At 41.6% G+C, this 22,404-nt stretch overlaps 1 protein-coding gene across 6 annotated transcripts in view; it reads left to right on the top strand.

The window, feature by feature from the left end:
- ACSL4 (acyl-CoA synthetase long chain family member 4) overlaps positions 1-22,404 on the top strand; it is a 42,988-nt gene that overhangs the window by 6,262 nt on the left and 14,322 nt on the right. The window contains exons 1-3 of one of the 6 annotated variants that reach the window (XM_041485135.1): positions 163-182; positions 19,344-19,400; positions 21,935-22,174. In XM_041485135.1, the coding sequence (XP_041341069.1) occupies positions 21,947-22,174 (228 nt within the window). In that variant the 5' untranslated portion in view covers positions 163-182; positions 19,344-19,400; positions 21,935-21,946. Of the gene's footprint in view, positions 1-162; positions 183-246; positions 808-19,343; positions 19,401-21,808; positions 22,175-22,404 lie in introns of those variants that run through there. The other 5 variants (XM_041485136.1, XM_041485132.1, XM_041485134.1 and 2 more) reach the window with 5 other exon arrangements.

Raw genomic sequence — 22,404 nt, 5'->3', positions numbered from 1 at the left:
TGGAGCACCAAATGTTTCCTCTTCCCTTACACACTATTAAGAAGTGGCATTGTCAGAAGCAAGTTATTTTGTGCCAGTTCTCTTCCGAAGAAGCCTCAGACTCCAAAACAGCTAAAACCATCTGGCAAACTCTTGCATGAATCATGGGGATATTTGTAGCCTCTGGCTTTTTGAACCGCACTGTGAGTAATCCCAGTCGCTCTTGTCAGCACTGCTGCTGAAACCCGTTCCTTGTGTTCTGAATAAAGAAGAAAGGGGCCTCCGACTGGGCCTGGTGGTCTCCAGATCGTCAGGAGCCAAAACTGGGGTACAAACATCTGAGCTGTCTGTTCCAGCCTGTAAGATCCGGACTGGCGGCCTTGCTGCTTGCGGCGGGAGCCGCCCGGGAGGCTGTGCCGGGGTCGGGGCTGGGGTTCCGGAGCGGCTTTCGCCGTGTGCCCGCAGCTCGGCCTGCCCCGCGGCCTGCTCATGAGCCTCAGCGGAACCGTGATAAGCCCCGCGGAAGGGCCGCGCTAACCGAGCTCTGCCCCAAGCCCGGGGTCCGCGTCACCCCTTCACGAGCCTGCGGATCCCGGGGTCACCTCGGGACGCGGCGGCAGCACTGACCGGATCCCCGGGCTCGGGTCCGGGGCCGCCTCCGCCCCTTCCCCAGCGCGTCACGGTGGCGGAGCGAGGAAGGGAGGATTGGGCGGCCCAGGCGGCGGCGGCGCGGGGCTCGCTCCTCCCCCGCGCCCTCAGCCATTTTAGCAGCCGGTACCGCCGCCGGTAGCGCTGTGATCTGCGCCGGCAGCGCCGGGGCTGGGCACGGTGAGTGCGGGCTCTGCGTGGCGGGGATGGGATGGGATGGAGCGGGGTGACATGGGACGGGGTAGAGCTGGTTCCCCCCCCTGCTGCCACTCGGCAGCATCTGGGGAGCTGCGAGGGGCGGGAGGGTCGCCCCGCGCACGAGAGGGGCCGCGGGGCCGGCGCTGCCCGGGGGCCCCCGTCGGGGCGGAGGCGGCTGGATCAGCCCGGGAAGGAGCGGGGTTACGCGGGGTCAGCTCCGTCCCAGCGGCCGTGGCTCGGGGCGGCCGGGCCGAGAAGATGCGCCGGGGCTCGGCGCTCCGGTACGGGCGGGCAGGAGCTGCCTCGGCCGCTGCCCGGAACAGGTGGCGGCGCGGAAAGGCCTCCTGGAAGTGCCGAGGAGGGGTCGGGCGGGCGGCCCGGCGTGAAGCCGGGCTGGAAGCGCCCCCGCCCGCTCTCCCAGCACCGCCCCGGGCCGGGGCTCCGCTCCGGGTGTTCTCCGGGGCAGCGCTGGCGCATCTCGCCGTTCCCGTCACGCCGCAGCACGCGGGGCCGAGCGCGGTCGCTCCCGCCGGCAGCCGGGACCCCCCGGCCGCCCCTTCCCCGCTCCGCGCCGGGCGGGAGCTCATCCCCGGCCTCTCCCTGGGCCCTGCCGCTGCCTCGGCGGTGCTCTGGCCTCCCCCGGAGCCCCCCGGCCCTCGGAGCCCTCCGCCCCCCGCCTGGATGCAGGGGAGGAGGCTGGGCTCGGGAGATGGGCTGATGCTGATGAGGAGAGGTGATTCACTGCTCAGCGCATGCTTCTCTGCTCCACGTCACAAAAGCACCTGTTAAAGGAAAGCAAAAAAGTGGCTGAATATTTTTGTTGTCGTGTTCCTCTGTGATAGATTTTGCTTTTTGGTGTTCTGGAACAACCCCTTTGTGGATTTCTGAAACTTATTTGAAAAGTGCATGTGCAGTACCTGGCTCCCCTGCCCTGGCTGCACAGACCTCTCCTGATCCCGTGCTGCTGTTTGCCCAGTCCCTTAATGAAATGATTGTAGCATATACCTTTATAGCATATAACATTTGGGAAAAAATGAAATCTGAAACATTTATGTTAGGAAAAAAAGGAGTGATAGTACAAACATTTCAGCGAGGATGTTCAACAAATAGAGATGGAGGTGAGAGAGCTTTGGTGATGAGGAATGTTTTATAGAAAGCAAATGGACAGTTGAAGTCCCTGATGATGGTAAAAGGTGATTGTCAGGTTAAGGGTAATGTTGGTCCTTGCTTGCTTGCTCTGTTGGTCCTCTTTGCATCTTGGATTGTTGCAGAAAATAAGAATGTGATGTGTGTTGTCATTTACTATTATAGACAAAGTTGCAGTTGTAGCCTTGCCAATTTCAAGTGCAAAAACGAGCAAATGAAGCTTCAGATAGACCTTAGAAACATACAATGTTTTTTCTATGAGTTCTGCAGTTTGAATCTTTGGAATTTGTCATCTCAGACTGACTGCAGTGACTGAAGACATGGATTTTCTTTTTCCCTAAGATATGTTTAAGATTTTCATGTCTTCAGTCTTTTCACCCAATTAAAATACAGGTAGCAGTCTCTGACAGGATGATAGGTTTCATTTTTTTTCTTCTGCTCTTTTTGCATGGATGCAAAGTTTGTATTTTAATACAATTCTACAGAAGCCTTAATATTTCCTCATAAAAGTTATTTTGGAAATTGTTTAATGCATATTTAACATAGCTCTCAGTTCTTTGTATTTACCAGTTCCCCTTTCATTGTTGTCTAAATGACAGAATTGTATAAACTAGAAACAGTCAATTTCCCCCAGACCCTACTGTGGTGGGGGGTTTCAGGGGGTGTTCATTATTTAGGTGTTTGCATCTTGTGCACAGTTAGCTCATGTGTTCCCTTTAATGCCCTCTGGAACATGCACTGCCAGTGGTGGTGCTGCCCACTGGCTGCTTATTGAATAATCCAACAGCAGCAGCTATAACCTTTCAGCATAATAAATTAGCAGAGTTCAGCAGTTGACACCTTCTCCTAATGCACGGGTGATGCTTCAGCCCTTTTATAAAAACAGAGAAACCACTTCCTAACAAACTACTAAGGCAAGGCTTTGCATACAGATGTACGCCAGATGTTATGATATATATCTAGTAAAATAGGTGCAGCCTATTACACTGTTGTAAATTAAGTTAGTACTCAAATTAAATACCAAACAGTAGCCTGAGCCAAGTAAACATGCAAAATATATTGAAGTTAATGATAAATAGAGTTAGGTAGTTAACATGATAAATGAATGAGTGCTCTTTTATAAGAAAACCCTTCTGAGTAAGGCATTGTTTAAACTAAAAAAGAGTTGGAGTTAATCATTAAGGGATATTTTGTAGTATACTCAAATTAGCATGTGGTTACTGTGCTTCAGGGCATTTGTTTTCTTAGGAGAGAAGGAAGTTGAATGGAAGGAGGAAGGCAATTTCATGAGAAACAGAATTTATGGTTTCTTTCTGTTTGTTCATAGATTGGATTGTTATTTTGATGGTACAGCATCTTCAGCCTTTTTTGTGGAAGGCCTATCTCAAAAGTTGTCCACACTGTTTAATTTTACTGCCTTCTGGGGCAGCTGCAGAGTGACTGCTTTGGTGTTCATCTTTGTTCCAGAGTCTCCTCCTCTCCTCCCTGTAACTGGGATTACTGCCCTTCACATTACCATTTGGAATGGAGTAGCTGTATGGAAGGGAGGGCTTAAGAAAGTTTTCCTCCTCTGCTGGTAGAGCTATGTTTACAGTGGATACGGATTATTATTGGTTTTTTGGTTGAGTGTGGGGGAGGGAAATTCAGATTGCCTATAATCTGCTGACACTCCTAGAAGCTGTCTGTTTCTCCAAAATGTTGAACTCTCTCGGTAGGCACATGCAAACAAAGGCTGAGTGCAGCCCTGGTTATTCCTCTGTGGCCACTCTCTCAGGGTGACCTGTGTTGCACTGAAAGTGAGGCACACACTCAGGTGGTGTGACAGGTTTCTCCTGTGGTTCACCTGTGGTGCCTGACAGCACCAAGGCCCTTTCTCAGTCTGCTCTGTGCTCTGAGTGGTGCATAGGGAGGACCTTGCCTTAGTCCTGGACATGCTGGAGCTGTGAGTTGGTTTTGCTTGTTTTATATGGACACGACCTAAAAGACACTGTTTGGAAAAATATTTGGCCAGTGGCCAGCATTGCCTAGGAGCTGTGGTTTCAATTTCCTTCTCTGCAGAAAGGACCTAGTGTGATCTGCATTGGGATCAACAATGGTTGGGCAGAAGGTAAATAAACTCCAGTAGCTCTGTTCTGCCTGCCCCACTTCTTATCAGGGCTATCAGTTCCTACCTAGCACTGCATATGAAGTGCACTCATAATCAAGATAAAGCTTCGATTGTGTGCCAGGTGTTCATAACATTATTTACCTGACCAAATGTGTGAGACACAGGTTAGGAATGAGTGGTGGGGGTGGAAATTCCTCGTGCTGTTGTTGTTGCCCTATATAGGGAGCCTGTCTCCACTGCAGGTTACTGTGCTGCTGCTGACCTGTGCTGCCACAGCCCAGAGTAGCTTCTGGATCAGGACTGACCTGGGGCTGCCATCAACTTCTTTTTTACTGTGAGGATGGTGAGATGCTGGCACAGGCTGCCCAGGAGGGCTGTGGATGCCCCAGCCCTGGCAGCGTCCAAAGCCAGGTTGGATGAGGCCTTGAGCCTGCAGAGCTTCGTTACAAGGCGTGTGTGAGTGTGAGGCCTGATGGTACAATTGTCTGGAGAGTTATTTAAGACGATCCCAAATATAGCAGAAAACTCAAAGGCACATTGAACAAATTTTTAGTAAGGAAATAAATAGCTCAGGCAGTGTTGGGGAATGGAGGAGCAGAACAAGCAAGGAAAGATGACTGTGGGCATGGGACTGGGAAGAGTGGGAAGTGTTTTCCTTCAGCCAACATGTTGCCAGATTTGTGTAATGGATGAATTTGTGTAATGGATGAATTTTAAAGTTTGAGTGCGTGAATTGCTTAAGGATGGATGTGAGGTCGGAGCACATGCTGCTGCTTCAGAAAGTCAGTCTGCAGATTATTTGCTTTACATTTGGAGTAACAGTTGTGCAATGTGAAGGATGTCAGGAATTGTTTTCCTTTTTTGCTTCAGATAGAACTAAGCACTTGGACTTGCCCCTGAAATCAAAGGCTACTTTTCACTTCAGTAAAGTGGTTTTAAGGAATCCTAGATACTGAGAAATTATTTTTTAAAAAATACATTTTTGCATAGGTTTTATAGTACAGTTAAGACTAAATTAAGGGCTGTTGTACATCTGGGGGTTCACCAGGCTTCAAGGTGAGATATCTTTATCTCCAAGGTAGAGATAAAGTGATCTACCAATTATCACAGAATTAAGAGTCTCGGATTTAAAGTGATCCAAGGTGGATCCTTAATTATCACTTTAAATCCGAGACTCTTAAATCTGTTATACTTGAATACCACTGTTGTTCCATGAGGACAAAAACTAATGTACTAGGATTTGTAGGATTTCCTTCCATGTATATTGATGTGACTACTGATCCCTATAGTACATTACTGCTTCATCAGTAAAGCATGTTTTTTTTAAAAGCAAACTTTCCTTTTAGGTTAACAGGTTTATATTTCTTTTCAAGTTCTTATTGTAAACTCATTGGTCTGGCAATGACAGCTTTAAAAGTCAAAACTCAGAGCAGAAGACTTGTATACATATCTGTTTTACTTGAAGCTGTAATGATGCTGCCAGCTCATTGCATGATTTTTGCTCATCACTTCTGGTAGTGTAGAGGGAAAGTGCCCTTGTTTCCAAACCCTGATGTTTTATAGCATAGGTGTATAATGGCAGTTAGAATATTAATATGTATATCAATTTAAAAAATAATCTAGGTATGCTTGAAAGACTGTGAAATTAGAAACAAGTTAACATTGCAAGGACAGACTTAAAATAGCACATTACATCCCAGTACTTGTTCTCTTACAGCTTGTACTAATTAAGAGATGTTTAAATTACCATTTTAATAACACTGAGGTGGTGTTCTGTTCTAACTCCCCTTATTACAAAAAATAAGATTGTAACTGAGCAATATCCAGACAGTTACAGCAATGCTTGTTTTAAGATAATTTTAAAAAAAATTAAACTTATGATAAATGAATGCTTTATTTTTAAAATATATGTTAATAACATGTTTACCCTATCCCCTTCCTTTGCTGTAGTATGAGCTTGGCCAACATGTAAAAGTTTTGACATTAAGCTAATGGTTTTTTGGCAAAAGTGCTCTTAGATTTGTACAGCAGACCTGGTTTTTGTTTGGGGTTTTTTTAAGCTATTTTACAAGACAGTGCAACCTATTTTAAAGGGAAGTTAGTATTAGTACAATCTCTGATCTTTGTTCCACTTGGCAATGTGCTTCACCCAACTGCATAACATTTTAATTTAAATTGTGCTTAGTAAGTGTGACATATTCTAGGAGGCAAAGAAGTAGATTGAAGTAATGTGAAAGTAATTTTTTTATACTGTTTTGGGCACATTATAAGCTACAAGAGGTGCATCCTGCACCACGCCTTCACTGAGGTTTTCCTCTGTACACTCATTGGCTCAGTTTCAGTGGTTCAATATCCAGTTTATACGGCTGCTTGTTTGGGTCTTTGCTGTGTAACTTTAGAGAAGTAGCTGGAGTGGCAGTAGTGCCTTTCCTAAGGTTCTTACTGACTGCTGCATGGCAGTCTGTGTGCTGTGGGTGCAAGACTGGGCTCTGGTGCTGTCAGCAGTGCCCACTACACACCCACATGTGGTTTGACATCACTGGGGTTGGGCTTATTGGGGACTGAGAGCTTGAACACTTTAATTTCTGTGCTGAAATTTTTTGCCTTCAAACATCCTGTCTCAAAAAAGTCAAAGCATCCACATGCTGCTGCTTATTTCCTGAAGTATTTCTTCCCATCCCCAAATAGTTGTGCTTTCAGCCATGTCTCTGCTCACCTTGGCACTGCTGTAATTTATACATCCCTTGTATCCACCTACTCAGCTCATTGTCAGAGTAGCCCCTAAAATAGCTGTGTAACTGCCCTTCTTGGTAAGTCACCCTTAAGCTTTTTTAAGGGCCTTATTTGCCAAAGTCCCGCTCACAGGAAAAAAAAAAAAATTGGCATAGAGAGGAACTGAAAAAGTTATAGTATTGAATGTGTAGTACCACAAAGAGAAAATTCTCTTCTGTGTTGGTAGTTTATAAGCATGTTTATTTGGTATTTCCCAGTTCAGGTCCTTGGAAAAGAAATATAAAGCAAATAACTGATTTCTTCAGAGCACCTATGTGCCCTAAGGCACTTCTTTCAAAGCTGCCAGAAAATCTTTGTCATGTACCACGGTAAGAGCAGCCTTAACACTTGTGTCAAGTTTGCTTTAACAGTCTCCTAGTGCAAGTGAATTTTTAGAGTCCCTCAGTTGCACAGATGCTTTTACAGAGATATCAGCACAGCAGTGTTTCTATCTTTTAGCTTTTCCTGTGATTGTTTTTCAGCTTGTCCATGTCCTGCTGTGGCACCTAGAGGCCCCCACCTGCAAACTGTGTGAGTCTCTGCCGGTGCAGGCAGGTCCCACCACGAGCCTGCTGTAGGCTCTGGAGGAGCCTGTGTCCTTCATTCCACCATCCGTGCTCTCCACAGCACCCACTGGCCACACCAATTGATTCCCGTGCTTGAGTTTTTTATAGGAGGTGCTCTGCTATAACATAAGAGCTATCTTTTGTGGTTCAGGATCAAATGTACTGATTAGCCTGAAAAAAAGTGAATCTCCTGCTGGTCTTTTAAAGACAAAGCTAAAGGTGTGTTGTGCTTTTGGAGACTGAGCAGGTGAGTTGCCCATTCTACATCGTGCTTACTCAGCTCCATAGCAAGCCTCCTGTACCACAGTGTTTGCTAAAAGAGGAACTTTCTCGAAACAAATGCATTTGTGTTCATATAGCGATTGCTTGTCTGGCAACAAGTTTTGATCGGAGATGTTATAATTTACAAAACAGTAATTTATTTATTAGGTTTGTTTCTGTGCACCAGGAGCCACTGTACAACTTGAACCAAAAAGTACACTACAGAGGATGTATTTAGAGAGACAGTAGATTGTAAGTAATTATTAATGTCAGTTCCTCACATGCAGTGAAATACAAAGAACACTTACTATTGTCAAGTTAGACAGGTACTACAAAGTTTGCTCTAATTTCACCCTGTGTTCTAGTTCACCATTTTATTGCACATATTTATGGCAGGTAGCACATACAGCAGAATGAGTCTTTGCATATTTAAATGTGCGCTGACACCAGTGTCCCGTTGAGTGGTAGGGCTGAAGGAAGCTGGTAAAAACACAAGGAGTCTGTGTTGTCCTTGCTGGTAAGAGGGTGCAAGTGTCTGTCTGAAAAAAAAGAAGGCAAATTGATATAACTGGTTGGATTTACTGAAACACTTCACCTTGTCTAAGTGATCCATTGGATACTTTGTTGTTTCCTCCCCAGCAGTCATACATGCAGTAGTTCTGGAAAAGATCATATTAAATTCAGTTTATCTAAAGCACATGATAAGTAGAATACACAGTGAGTCATTCTTCCATTTGTCTTGGTAGCTAGAGGAGTTGAGCAGCCTATGAAATGTCACTATTTCAAATACTCCAGTTCAGTCTGAGGAGCTGGACACAGTGTATCACAGCATGCTGAATGGCTCTCAGCAAAATCCCAAAAATTTATGAATGAGGGCATTGGTCTCATAGCTGAAGCTGACAGTTTGGCAGCCAGCTACCACACAGTCACTTTGGATTAGGAAAATTACTAACTCCTGACCTTCCACAAATAAAAAATTATGCCTGTTAAAGTATTTTGGAGTGTATAAAATTAATCTGCAATAAAAATTAAGTGGCTAGGTATGGGGGGGTTTGACTTGGGTTGGGATTTTTTGGCTTTCAGTAAAGATAAAAGTGGATTATATATCATGGTACAGCTTCTGGTTGCCTTTTTTCCCTCTAGTACACTTCTATGGATGTGCTAAGCTTGCAAAGGCTGTAACCAGCAGTCTCTCACTCTGGCTGCTGGCAAAAGGAGGGGACTGTGTATAGGTAACAAATAGGTAGAGGCTACTTCCTTCAGCAGTAGCTCTGTTTTCAGGCTTATTTCAAGTTCTTGCAAAGCACAGGACTGTGTTTCAGCAGAACTAAACCAAGGTGATTGCTTCCTCTCTGGCAGTGGCACTTTTTGGGACTGAATCGTGAGCGGGGTCAGCTATGCAGCCCATGCTACTGCAGGCTGTGTGACCAGGTGCCTGCAAACTCTGCAGCCCAGGGGAAAGCCACTGCAGCCCAGTGGGATTACCTCAGTCCAGAACTGCAGTCAGTTACCTGCCATGAACCTGAAGTGGAAGACTCGGAACCAGCCCCCTTGTTGCACTGTTCACTTCTCATTTGGAGTCTCCCTTACACTGAGGTCATGTTTTTGTCAATTCAGCAAAGTAATTTGCTGGTGCTGTGTTGTATCCTAAAAACTGCTTTAAGTACTAACCTCTCTAATCTCTTTTCTATTCCTAGTATGGCACCTTTTGATTTGGTTTTCTTACACAATGAAAATGCACATTCTAAAAGAATTGCAATACTGTATACGTAAAGTGTAGTTTTACAACAGTATTTGCTATAGCTTTGAATGTTATGTAGAAGAATGAGCAGTTAGTGGTAATTTCAACTAAGAGCAAAATGATACAAAAATATTTTTAAAAATTAAAAAGAAGGAAGAGATCTTGGTTTGTGGTGTCTGTGGTCTTTTTGCACCACATGTAAAGTAGGAAGGATGGAGTAGTTTCTATCTGCTCATGGTAGCTCATTAGTTTGTCATTCTGCACATTACTTTCCATGAAGGCAGTTGTATGTACTGCTGATTCATACTGTGTATTTACACAGAGTAAATTAATACTGAACTTGATAGCCTTGTTTTTGTGCCTTTGTTTGATAGATAAATTTAATTTTCATTATGAAAATGGATTATCTGTTTCTTTCATAAGCATGCAAATACTTCTGCATTTTTATGAGCTCCTCTGTTTGGGCAACTTAGTCAAAAGTGCTTTCCTTATGAAATGTATTGCCACAGGCAAGAGGAACAACTAGAAAGTGAAACTAAGCTCGCTGTGCTTAAGTGAAAAGCAGGGTGAGACTCTGGGGGCTGGAATAGGGCTCAGAGCAAGGTTATGCCTTAGAAAACTATGCAGAGCATTCTCCTTGTATGAGTGTGCTACATTTTGCCATTCTGGGATTGCCAGTTCTCCATCTGGCTGCTCTTTCAGGCCTGCTTTTCTTGCATGTCTTTCAATAACAGTACCTATGCAGAAAGTTTTATGGCTCCATGAACTTGACTAGGAGGAGAGATGATAAACACCTGGCAGTTTCTGGCTGACATAACTGAAAGAAAAAACCCTCATTCTAGCCTTGAATGAGGTCAGGTTATTTGCATGCTCAAAGGTGGTTTGATGAATAATGATCGCATACACTTATTTCTGACTGTTCTGTGTAAGACTCTGTCCTGATCATATTACCACACCGGCTGGTTTCCCACCTTTCTGGGTCATGGTCTGTGTCCAGATGTTGAATGAAAAGGTAAAGGGAGGTTGTGTTACTCCCTGAAAGGCAATGGTGGCAAAGGTTTCTGTTGTCTGTTTCTCTAACTTGATTCATTGGTGTTCCTCAGACAGAACAAATAGTTTGAGAAATTGTTTACATATTACCTCTTAGCTTTTAGTTCTCCTAGTTAGCTAAAATGAGATTTGCATTTGTAACTTGCATAGCATTAAGTAGATTTATCTTTCAGAAAGGTAAGCTTTGACTATTGCGTTGCTGAAGCTTTACTGTTGAGGCTGTTAAAAGCACTCTGATGCCAGATTTAACCATCGTGAGTACACGTGAGAACTTTTTGTCTGGCATGCTTTTGGCAGCATGTTACATCATTCAAAGTCCTGAAGGTGCTCAGAACATAAAACTGAGGTGAAAATTAAAAATGATCATGGAATGGGTTTCTAGTGGTATACCCTGACCTACACCCTGTTCCATGTTTCAAGGAGCAGGTAGTGTTTTCCAATTACACAAATGGCATTGACAGCCAACACCTGACAAAGGCCTTATTACCAAGCCAGGAAAGGTTTGGGTTGAGTGGTCTATTCAGGTATGTTTGTAACTGAAGAAGGCCTAGAACTTTCACTATTTTATGTTTTTCTTTTCTAGATTTTTTTGTGAGTTTATCAATCTGCTTACCCAGATACATTTGATTTGCTGTTCTGTTCAAGGTGAAGTGACTTATTTTTTGTGTCTGCTAGTGAGCAGCAAGATTGACAATAACTAGAGTGGCCCTTAAATAACCCTTACTCAAAACTTCAACAGGGAACTTTGTCCTCCCGTCACTGTAAGGATCAATCTGATAGACTTGAAATGGGGACTGTATTTTTCAGTTGAATTAGAAACATTTTCTGACAATATTAGCTTTTTGAGTATCATTGCATTTATTAATAAACTAAATTACTAATTGTTTTTTATTTCTAACCATGAATTGTTGTTGTGATACACTGTGTCATGCTAAGGATTTTTCAGTCCCTTTTTCAGAACAAAAAGTTACTAAAAATAAGTTGAAAGACTGGTCAACAGCGTCAGCTTCCTCTTGAAACTTCCTTCAGAATTTGTCTGAGACCACTTTACTGTCTGTTTAGTCTAAGTGCTGCACACTTTTCTTCTGCAGTTGCTACTGTGACTGCTGCTTTATTCAAATCCAAAATTATCAGTTAGCTAAATAAATAACAAAAGTCATGCCATCAAAGTTATGTGCTTTGCTACAAATAGTTACACACATTTTTTGTCTTTTGGACTGTCAGGATCTGAACAAATTTTTCAGGAAGCTCTGTGGCTGTGCTAGCACCCAGCTGTCCTGTGCTAGTGTGTTTTGCTGAGGGGTGGGACATGTACACGGGTGTGACCATGGCAATGTGGTCACACAGCTCCTTGTCAGAGCCAGCTCCAGCTCAGGCCTGGAGTGTGAGACCCTCTACCCCTCTGCTGCTTTGGAAATATACTTGGATATTTTGGACTAAGAACATCAAATGCTTCTGCCTTTGCAACTATACACCTTAAATACTTTCTTGTGTGTAAATAAGAAGTGCAATGCACATTTATTGGGGGGTGGTAAAGTTCAAAACTTTGGTGTTTAATACTGTTTCAGAGGTATTTTTTCCCTGCATATTTTTTAAGACATCTTGAAGAATTGTGCTAGTTTTTGCTGTGTTCTTAGTGTGAATGATTATGTTCAGAGTACTTTTGAACAAAATATTGTTCAGAGCTGTTAAAGCTAAAAACTTGAATGTGCTTTTTGCCTTGTAGGGGAAAATGTAATGGGATATGTTTGGTCACCTCACTTCCTCTTTGAAATGCAGATAAAAATCAAAGAACTATTATGAAACAGTATGGCAATAAAATTGCCTTCCTTGGCAGAAAGTGCCAAATAATTTTATTAACAGAAATATACCCTAAAGGTATCTTTGTCTACCATAAAGTAGATGAAAGTAACAGAAAGCAAGTTCACTCACAAAAAGTTTAAAATCACTTCAGAAAAAAGTTGCAGTATGTAGTCCTGTCTTAGATTAAGTTACAACTTAGAAATTCCTCATATGGATCCAGAGATGATGAATACTTAGAAATGAATCTAGGTGTGTTTAGCTAGAAAGTAATGGGGTAGGTTCAACATGAACCAAGCAATAGATTGTGCTAAAGTTTTGCATTAAGACTACAATAAAATGCAGTTCCTTAAACATACAAAAAAACATCATCACTTTTTCACTGGAAGATACTGTGAATCTGTTCAAAAGATTAAACTATGCTTGCTCCCAAGGCTCCTACTGTTTATTGACCCTCAGAGCATTTGTATTACACAATGAAAATGAAAAATAGAGATGACTCATGCTTGAAATCTCAGGGGCTACCATCTCAAATGACCATGGGTGGGGGCAATTTTCCTCAACTTGTATTTTTTGAGTGCACACCCAGTCATCTGTATATCAGAATGTCTGCAAGGAGAGAATGTCTTCAAAATACAAATAAGAAAGCCTATTTTTTTTTTTTGTTTAGTCAAAAAAGGGAGGCATTTGCATTTGAATGTGAGCTCCTAAGAGAAAAAGGAAGGTGTATTTTCCAGCTATAGTACTCTTCTTGTTGACTGTCCCTACAGAATTTTGGAAAACCCATACAAACCTTAGAAAAATCTCTCCTAGCCTACAGTACACTTTTAGGCAGACAAAAGACTACTGGTGCAGTACTCAAGGAGGAACATTTACTTTCCCCTCTTCCTTTTTTAAGTATGTAATTAATTTTACTACCCAAATTATGACCCAAGTCTGAGAAGAAAACACCCTAATGTGAATGATGAGAGTTTCTGAAAAGCAAGGAAGGTAAATGTAAAATCGATGGCAGCATTTCTTGCCAAAATGAAAGCTGAAGAGACAGTCAGGCTCCCAAAATGAATGGAGAGTTATATTTAGAACTGGGACAAGCTTAAATACATTTTCTGTGGATCAAATTGTGAAAAACACTTACCCAGGGAGATTATTTTCTCCATCTTTATTTGCAAAACAAAAGCACATGGTCTTAGCTGGTCTAAATTCTTTATTTTGTGGCTAATTGGCTTTTCATTTTCCAATTTCTCATTAGTACTATACTTACTATCTCTAAAGCTATCCACCTGGTGAGTTTTTTCTTCTTTTCTGTCTATTCAGCATTAAGCAACTAGTTAACCATATATTAGTTATAGTATAGTATATACTAGTTATAGTACATACTAGTTAGCCATTACATTGTATAGATATTTTTTTCAAGTTATATAGGTATACATTATATCAGGTTATATAGGTCTAAAAGTTATGATTCAGGTTCTAGAGATATATAAAAAGTCATGATTTAGCTTATATTGATAACAGGTTATATAAGTGATATTTATAACTCAAACTATAAAAGCACCTTGTAACTCTGACCTAAGTTACATAGGCACCAACTGTACATCAGTTATTTACTTTCATTGTGCCCTGAAACTGCAGGGGAAGATATGGCAAATAGAGCTTTACATCTGTAAGTCTCAAATTGATTTGATCTACACTCTCTTTTTGTGAAGTAGTTTGCTACTGAGAAAGAATTGGAAAGTAAAAGATGAAGATGATAACTTAAATCTCACTAGTTGGATGATCAGAGCCATGCAAGTCACAACCTTTCCACTGCAAAATGCTTGTGTAGCTAAACACAGACCTAGCCAGTCTGTCCACTGTATATTTATTGTGCATGGGAGGGAGGATTACCAGTTCTTCTTTGGCTGTTTACAGAGCTTTTGCTGAAGTCTTCTGTGGCCACATGTCCTCTGAAATTTGTCCTTGCTTGTACTGTTTGTCTTTTCATGTCCTTGTTTAAAAAAGTTGGGTGGAAACAGTACATTTATCTCTGCTGTTGGAACAGCAGAGTAACATTTGTAATAATGCCTGATGAGACAGGGATATATATTGAGGGATCAGACTGAAATATTTTGTTATTACTATAGAATATGTATTTTCTTTGTATTTTTTTCCCTTTAGTCCAAGTATATTTTGTAGATGCTGGTAATAACAGTATTTTTCGGTTGCACATTTTCTCCTTTTCCATCTTCTTCTGGAATACCCTGTGTCCAAACTACCAGTTTTTAGCCTAGTTGTTAACTAAAATGCCAGTGAAACAGAAAGATGTCTCTCTCTTCCCTTACCACAAAAAAATACAGTGAAACAGCTGTGTTTGTCATCAGCCACAGTGAGTGCGCTCACAGTGCTGTGAATGCAGATTGACCTGGTGATTTTCTGCCCTGCCCTTGTGAGACCCAGCCTGGACTATGGCACACAGCTCTGGGGTGCCCAGCACAAGGGTTTGGAGCTGTTGGAGCAAGTCCAGGGGAGGCCGTGGAGTTGCTAAGAGGACTGGAGCAGCTCCCTTGTGGAGACGGGCCCAGAGAGCTGGGGCTGTTCGGCTGGGAGAAGAGAGGATTGTGTGGAGACCTCACAGCCCCTCCCGGTGCCTGGAGGGGCCTTCAGAGGAGCCAGAGAGGGCCTCGTTGTGAGGAACTGTGGTGGCAGGATAAGGGGGAATGGGTGCAGACTGAAAGAGGGAAAAATTTACGTTAGGTAATAGGTAAAATTCTTTATAGTGAGGTGGTGAGGCACTGGAACAGGCTGCCTAGAGAGGCTGGGGATGCCACATCCTTGGAGTTATTCGAGGCCAGGCTGAATGGGGCCCTGAGCAACCCGTTCTGATGGAAGGTGTCCCTGCCCAGGGCACGGGTATAGAATGAAATGAGCTTTGAGGTCCATTCCAAGCCCTTAACATTCTATGGTTCTGTGGTTCTGTGACTCGCAGCCTGTGCAGCCCGGGCTGTGACCGCAGCAGAGCACAGGCTGGGTACGGCCTGCGGGACGGGCAGTGCTGCAGTGAGAGCCTCGGCTACTCGCGGGGCAGCTTCTGCGGAACTGGACACAAAGCAGCAGGTGGGTCACAGGAGCTGCTCTCCCAGTTCCCCGTACTCTCAATGGACACTTTGCAGTTGTGAAATCTTGCCTTGGCCTTTAACGTTTTCTGCCTTTGGGGTATGCAAACACCTCTTACCCTTTCACCAAATATTTGCTTGCACTCTTGTTACAAATTAGGAGAGAGGTTTCACACCCGGCTCTTAGGTAATTGGGAACTACTGGGTCAGTGTGGCTGGGCTGGCTTGCACTACAGTACTTGTTGTAGAAATAGATGTTTGACACTTTGAAATGGATTTTTTTTTCTGATTGACTTCAAGTGCATATATGAGGTAGTAAGCAGAAGCAATGAACATAAAGGACAACAATTATATTTTTCTTGAAACCCAAAATAAATATTACCTTTGCTATTAGCTGAGTAAAATATTGTGTTAAGCAGCAGTATTTTTTAAGCAGCAGTAAGAGAAACACCATTTCCTAAGGCTATTTGTGATTTTGCTATTTCAGGTAGAATGTATATATTTAAACTTGTATAAGGATCCACTACAACTGATTTCCCCTCTCCTTGTTTGTTGGGACATAGGTACCAGTATTTACACTGTACAGGCACAGTGAGAGCTCTCAAAATCTCAGGCTTTGAGCTTCTATTGCATAGCCAGAGCACAGAAGTACTTCTGAAAATTGGTTAGGTTTGGTTAGGCTTTCTCTGGATTTTCACTGCACTTTGTGATGTACCAAAACGTGCAGGAGGAAAATACGTAGAAATCTGCCTGTGAGAAAGAAAGAAAAATGAACTTTTTTTCCCTATGAGTAACTTGCATTAATATTGCTGGAGTTTGTTTTTCTAAAAGCACTGACATGATGTAAAAACTGAATAATTTCCTTCAGTTTCTTTTCCTTCAATCTTTGTAACCCCAACTAAGCTGTAATTAACCACCAGATTCTTCTAACTCTTACTGCTATTTCATCAGAATCTTTTCAGCTGTGGAAATGTTCTGCCATTCTTGTGTGTGTTAGGTATAAATCTGGAAAATCAAAACTTTTAGAGAGCCTCACAGTATGCACTCATTTGTTTATTGTGGTGCATCTTCCTTTGCTATGTGGTATTTCCTACCCTTGGAGTAATCTATTTTGTGTCAACTCTTTTTGAAATCCCAGCCTTGTTCTGTCCTGTACCGGAACAAATTCAGGACGACTAAATACCAACTAAGTTCCTTTCCAAAAACTGACTAACTGAACACCCACGTACTTAGGTCAACTCAAAATTTTTTTTTTTACTGCGTAAAACCACTTTTCCAGTTACAAATCCTGAATGCTCACTGTAGTTTCCAAAATGTTTAGATCTGCCTGGATGCTAGAGAAATTGCAAAAATGGTTGTTACTTACTCATACTGGCTTGTTTTGGAAGATTTCAGAACTTCCTGACAGGAGTCAGCCCCCTGAGCACTTACACTGAAGTCAGAATTGTGTCTCCATTTGATGTTGGCAAGAGCTCCAAGAGCTCTGGTGCAGAGGAACCAGACTTCCTCTGGTGTTGCTTTTAAACTAAAAACAATCTGCTTTGCAGATTCCAGTTTTCTTCACAAACTAGAACACAACCCTTTTCCTCTCTAATGTCATCTTCCTTACCAGGTTCCTTTCCTAACACTGTTTGAAGCAGACAGAAAATGAAGTTGTGTTTTCTTCCAAACATGCTATTCCATAGTAAATTGGATCCCTGGCAAGCTTTTTAACACCAGAAGAAGGATTGTAAGCAGTGTTGTTGGTATACTTTCACTATTGAGCCTTTAGAGTGTTTTGGGCTTGGGCTAATAAAAGCCTTTCCTAGTGATGATACTAATTTGCTGCCTTAATAAAGTGAAACTGCATAGGATAAAATTTCTAGCTACAGATACTTCATTTGATTTTGAATTACACTTAAAAATTCTAGTAGTGTGTGTAAATGCTGATTAAGTTGATTCTGTTCAGTTTGGTGAGTCAAATGCAGAGAAGATTAAGGCATTTCCTCCTCTGAGAATACTCACTTCCAGAGGCATAAACCCTCTCTGTTCCCCATACACACTTTTGCTCTTACTTAGTCCCATAAGCTTTTGTGACTATTTAAAAGGGTTTTTTTCTATATTAAAAAATATAATTGCTAGTTGTTCCCTAGATTTGAGATAAATTAGGAATAGAGGAATGTCTCTTCTGTTCTGGAAGATGTGCTTTGATTTCAGATGAGCCTGGCTACAGAACAGGAATAGAATGTTGTATATTATCTGTCTGAAACTTTTATTTAAGGTTATAAAAATGAGATTATACTTAGATAACATATCTTCCATCTCTGGCAGCCCATAAAGCACAGTGTCAGTCAGGAGTAAATTGGAATTTTTGTAAACACCCAGCATATAAAAGCCATAAGTGAAGCATTACCTCATGAATGAGGTTTCCAGCGTGAGCACTGTAACATGTCACTGCAAACATTAAATGAACGAACTCCAGACCACTTCACAACTGATAGAAGCTGATTCACGGGAGGAAAATCCTTTGGAAATGCTGAAAACCAGCTATCTAGGCTCTCCTAGACAGAAACAACATCTATTTTTGTTTGGTTTGTTTTCTTCTTGTAGTCATGCCTGACGCACACTGCTCTTTCTGGGAACATGCGTTTTCTGCATCAAGAACTGGAAGCTCTGCTGTTTCCAAAACAGCTAGATAAGCATCTAAAGAGGCTAGTTCTGTTCAACAGTTGAGAAATAATAAACTTTGTAAATCAATAGAAAATATTACATATTCTAAATATTCCAGTGTTAAATACCAGTTTTATCTTATTGTGAAATTTTTCATGAATGCTAAATTTTATTTGTAAGGAATGAGGAAATTTATGAAGAACATAACTGTTATACTTTAGTAATACGTAGTTGTCTTACCTTGAAGTGTCCTTGATGGTGCATTGACGTGAGCATTGCATCTCATCCTTTCTCTTAAAGTCTAATTAAGTAGGAGATTGAAGGCATGAGGTATAATTTGAGTAGCTAAGTTTGGCTTCTAACTGAATACAACTGGTATGGAGGTACTTTTGCATGTTGAGCATGTCAGTCTGTTATATTCAGTATATTTAAGAGATGATAAATATTTATTTAGCACGAGTTTGGGATGATCCTGCAATGGATCAAAATCTTATACAGCCACATGCAAATGCCAGTAACTCTAAAAACATTCTGGCACTTCTTGTTTATATTTCAAGAGAAAATCTTTGTAGGAGAATTTTGTAAGGGACATTTAACACAGTTTCAGTCTTTAAAAACTGATTAAATCTTAGACTTATGGGGGAAGACCTTTAAAATATAACTAGGTTAAACATCTAGGTTAAATCTAGTTAAAACCAGTTAAAGCTTTCTGCAGTAGACCTCTTGGAGCCTTATCTCTGCAGTTACACACAGCCATCTTTTATTACACTGGTCATGGGACCAATGAGGCCTCACTGCCTCTGTAAACATGCTTTTGTTCTGGAAACTCTTCTCTTACCTCAATACCCCAAATCCACTTCATGTTCTCTCGGGCAATGTGTGCCATGGGTAGTCCTGAGTTCGTGTTTCTACTGATATTCATCTATCAAGAGTGACAAAGGGCTTCTTGTTCTGCCTTGAGTCAGAAGAATGGACCATATGCAATATGAAAGTCTCTTCCCTGTCTTTCTGGGTTTCATTGGTAATTAAATTGCATTAAGCTTCCGTTCATAATTTTATCTAGAACATGTTTAAATACGAAAGGGAGGAAGTAGTGTCACATAAAAGTTAAGCTCCCTTTTGGCAGCTTCATCTCTTGTCTGTCCAGTGTAGTTTGGAAGCTTAATCTTTTCCTGCATTGTAATTGCTCTCCCTTGTATGGGTTGTGTTGCACCTCTGTCTGAATTCATAGCCTGTGCTTTTTAGGGGCAGTAGAAAGTTCTAATGATTCCTTCTTCCTGCAAGGCAAAAAACATCCCAAATTCTAATATGTTCTTTTTTCTGTTTTACTGTAGGTCTAATCAACACTGCAAATCAGTGTCTAATCAACAGTCATCACTGTGAGATCCCTTGTAAGTACACCTCTGTGTGTGTCTGTCTGTGGTGTGTGTGTGTGAGGTTTTGCATGAGCATGTTCAAAGGAAAAAACCACAGTTGTGTTCTTGGGACTCACTAAGTTTTCCCAATTGATGTCTCTTAAGAATTACAACTGATTTTTGTCAGGATAGAAATGTGATTCTCTTTTAAGTTACTACAAATATATACAAATTAGCTGAGTTTTCTGTTTTTAGAAACACTTTTAAAAGTATTACAAATTAAATTGAAATTCCAAAATGAAAGAAATGCAACCTTCCTCTCCTCCCTTCCTAAATTAGCCAGTTCTTGATTATTAGCCAGTAGTGTTTCACAGTAACACCACTTCTGAACAAGCTCCTATGCAGCCCAAAGAAAAGCTGTGGCACTGTCTCATTGTGTTAAATAGTTTGCAGAACTCCAACAACTCTGCTTTTTGTCCAAGTCAGTGTGCCTGGTCCCATGTGCATTGTTGGAAGGTGAGGAGCAGCCAGAGTTCCCCCTGGGGTTTATTTGAACTTGCAGCATTGTGTGTAACCGTGTCCTGACATTTCCTTACCATGTCTTAGTGCCATTGCTGGCTTGTCTTTGAAATACAGACTCAACTGCTGGTTTTGGAGCACTGAATTAACTGGGATGAAAGTATCATACAAGATTTGTGTTATAAACCGATAATCCTTCATTTTAGAGAACTGGAGCTTTGGAAAGTAAAGTGATCTCTTTTCTGCTGAGGTTGATGGTGAGGCTCACCAGAGCAGAATACACATGTACATTTTGAAAAGAATGTAGCATTCATTTTTTATAAAAAGAAATATGCAGAATTCCATCCATACAAGTCTGAGCTTAATTTAGTTTATCTTAGCTTATTATATTATCATTCAATAGTCATTTTATTCTGTAGCTGTAATTACAAAATTAATGTGGTGGTCATGTTGTTTTAAATATCTGCAGATCTCTCAGTCTTACATTACCTTAAAGCTGTTGATATTGGCTACAACACAACTGCTTATATTAAAATTCTCATTAAATAACCCACCAACCTGTTAACTGACTTCTGTCTGCTGTAAGTAGCAGTTGTCTTGTTTAACCTGAAATGTTAATTGTAGCCTCCCTCATCACCTGAGGGTGGCAAATATATTAATAAAGGTGTATTTTGAGGTGTGCCTACGTTCTTTTAATTCTTGATGGAGCCCTGAGAATTTCCCTATTCTCATCCATTCTGTTTATCAGATGGTGTCCCTGACAGCCCAGGCTCTGATGGTGGGTGTCAGTGTCACTGAGGTTCTGCCCTTGATTGGTGCACCTGTGCCTTCTGTTTTCCTCTGTGGCAGCGTGGGTGTGACGTGTTAGCAGGCTGTGTTTGCACGGCAGCCAGGTGAAGATAACCACCCCTCTCTCACATGCCAGGGCAGACTGGGCCCAGGCAGCGGGCTGGCCCCGACTGGCGTTTGCTGTGATGGTTTTGTTTTTCTCCTACTCACCACCAGTCCTTATTTAGGCCCAGTTCTCCTTAATGAGGAAAGATTTCTGACATGCAGACAAAATCTTGCCAAATTGTACTTTATTTTAAATTGAGTTAAATTGGTCAGATTTTATTCTGTTTTCCATGCTTGGAGTTTGAAATGCATATGTTGAAGTACTTTTTGAAATTGGAAAGCAATTCTGCATAATCCCTTTCTGAGAGTCTGACATTCAGAGTTGAAAAGTAGAAGATTAAAAATGCAGTTGCTGGAGCAAAGTTAATAAAGCAGTTTTTAGATTACAGCATGTAGACTTTTGAGTCTATATACTATTTTTGAGTATATCAAGATACATTTTAATCTGACTAGAAGTTGATAGAATATTCTGAAAAGCAGTAAAGCAATCTGCTGTACCTTTTCTTTGGAGTACAAATATTTAGTGGGAAAACAAGTGTTGACCTTTCCCATAATTACACAATTGTGTCATTACTCAAGTAGCTTAAACACAATATTATGTGGTGAAGGACAGACTTCATCTCAACAGCCCTGAACTATTCAAACTGAAATAGTGGGGAAAAGTCTGTGAGAAGTAAATATTTGTGAATGCAAGAAACAAGTATGGAAAAGATTCATCCTCTTTCATCCCCAGAGCAGTTCACTGCTCTATTGTGCAGTGATGCTTTTGAAGTGAGCTTTTAGAAGGATTAAAACTAATTAACTGACTATAATATTACTAATTTAATTATTTTTTCTTTCTTTTTTCTGCTCTCTGCTTGGCACTGGTTTTCGCCCGTAGGTGTCCACTGTTGGCTCTCAAAGGTTACTAAAATTTTGCAGCTGCTCTGAATCAGCACTACCTAAGCTTCACCTACTGTTGCTTCTCCCTACACCACTCTGCACTGCTGCCTTGCTCTTGCCTGCTTCAGAACTCCATAAGCGAGTTTCTCTTTCAAATACCCACAATGAAATTTAGGCTAGAAATGTGTGCCATTCTCTTGCTGCCTGTGTACTTGTTAATCTGGTTGTACAGTATGCTGGTATTTATTCCCTGGTATTTTCTCACCAATGCCAAGAAGAGAAAGGCTATGGCAAAGCGGTTAAAAGCTAAACCCATCTCGGACAAGCCGGGGAGCCCCTACCGCTCTGTCACTCACCTGGACTCACTAGCCAACATAAACATCCCTGGAGCAGACACGCTGGACAAGCTCTTTGACCATGCTTTAGCAAAGTTTGGGAAGAAGGACTGTCTTGGAACCAGGGAAATTCTGAGTGAAGAAAATGAAATGCAACCAAATGGAAAAGTATTCAAAAAGGTAAAACTTACAATTTTTTACTTAATTCTGACTTGGGTTTGAGCTGCTTTGTATCTTGCCTCAACAATGCATGTCCCTTTAGAGTTCTTCCTCAGTCATAATCTAAAACCATTAATGTTATGGTAGTTGAGGAATAACAGAATATACAGGATGCACTGTTTATTCTGCTTCAAGTAAAATGAAAGCAATTTCTTAATGAATGGCGGACTGTGTATTCATTATGTTATGCA

The sequence above is a fragment of the Pyrgilauda ruficollis genome, unplaced genomic scaffold, assembly GCF_017590135.1.
Source record: "Pyrgilauda ruficollis isolate IOZ18807 unplaced genomic scaffold, ASM1759013v1 scaffold7, whole genome shotgun sequence".
NCBI classification, from domain to species: Eukaryota; Metazoa; Chordata; class Aves; order Passeriformes; family Passeridae; genus Pyrgilauda; species Pyrgilauda ruficollis.
This window is presented reverse-complemented; position numbering and strand designations above follow the sequence as displayed.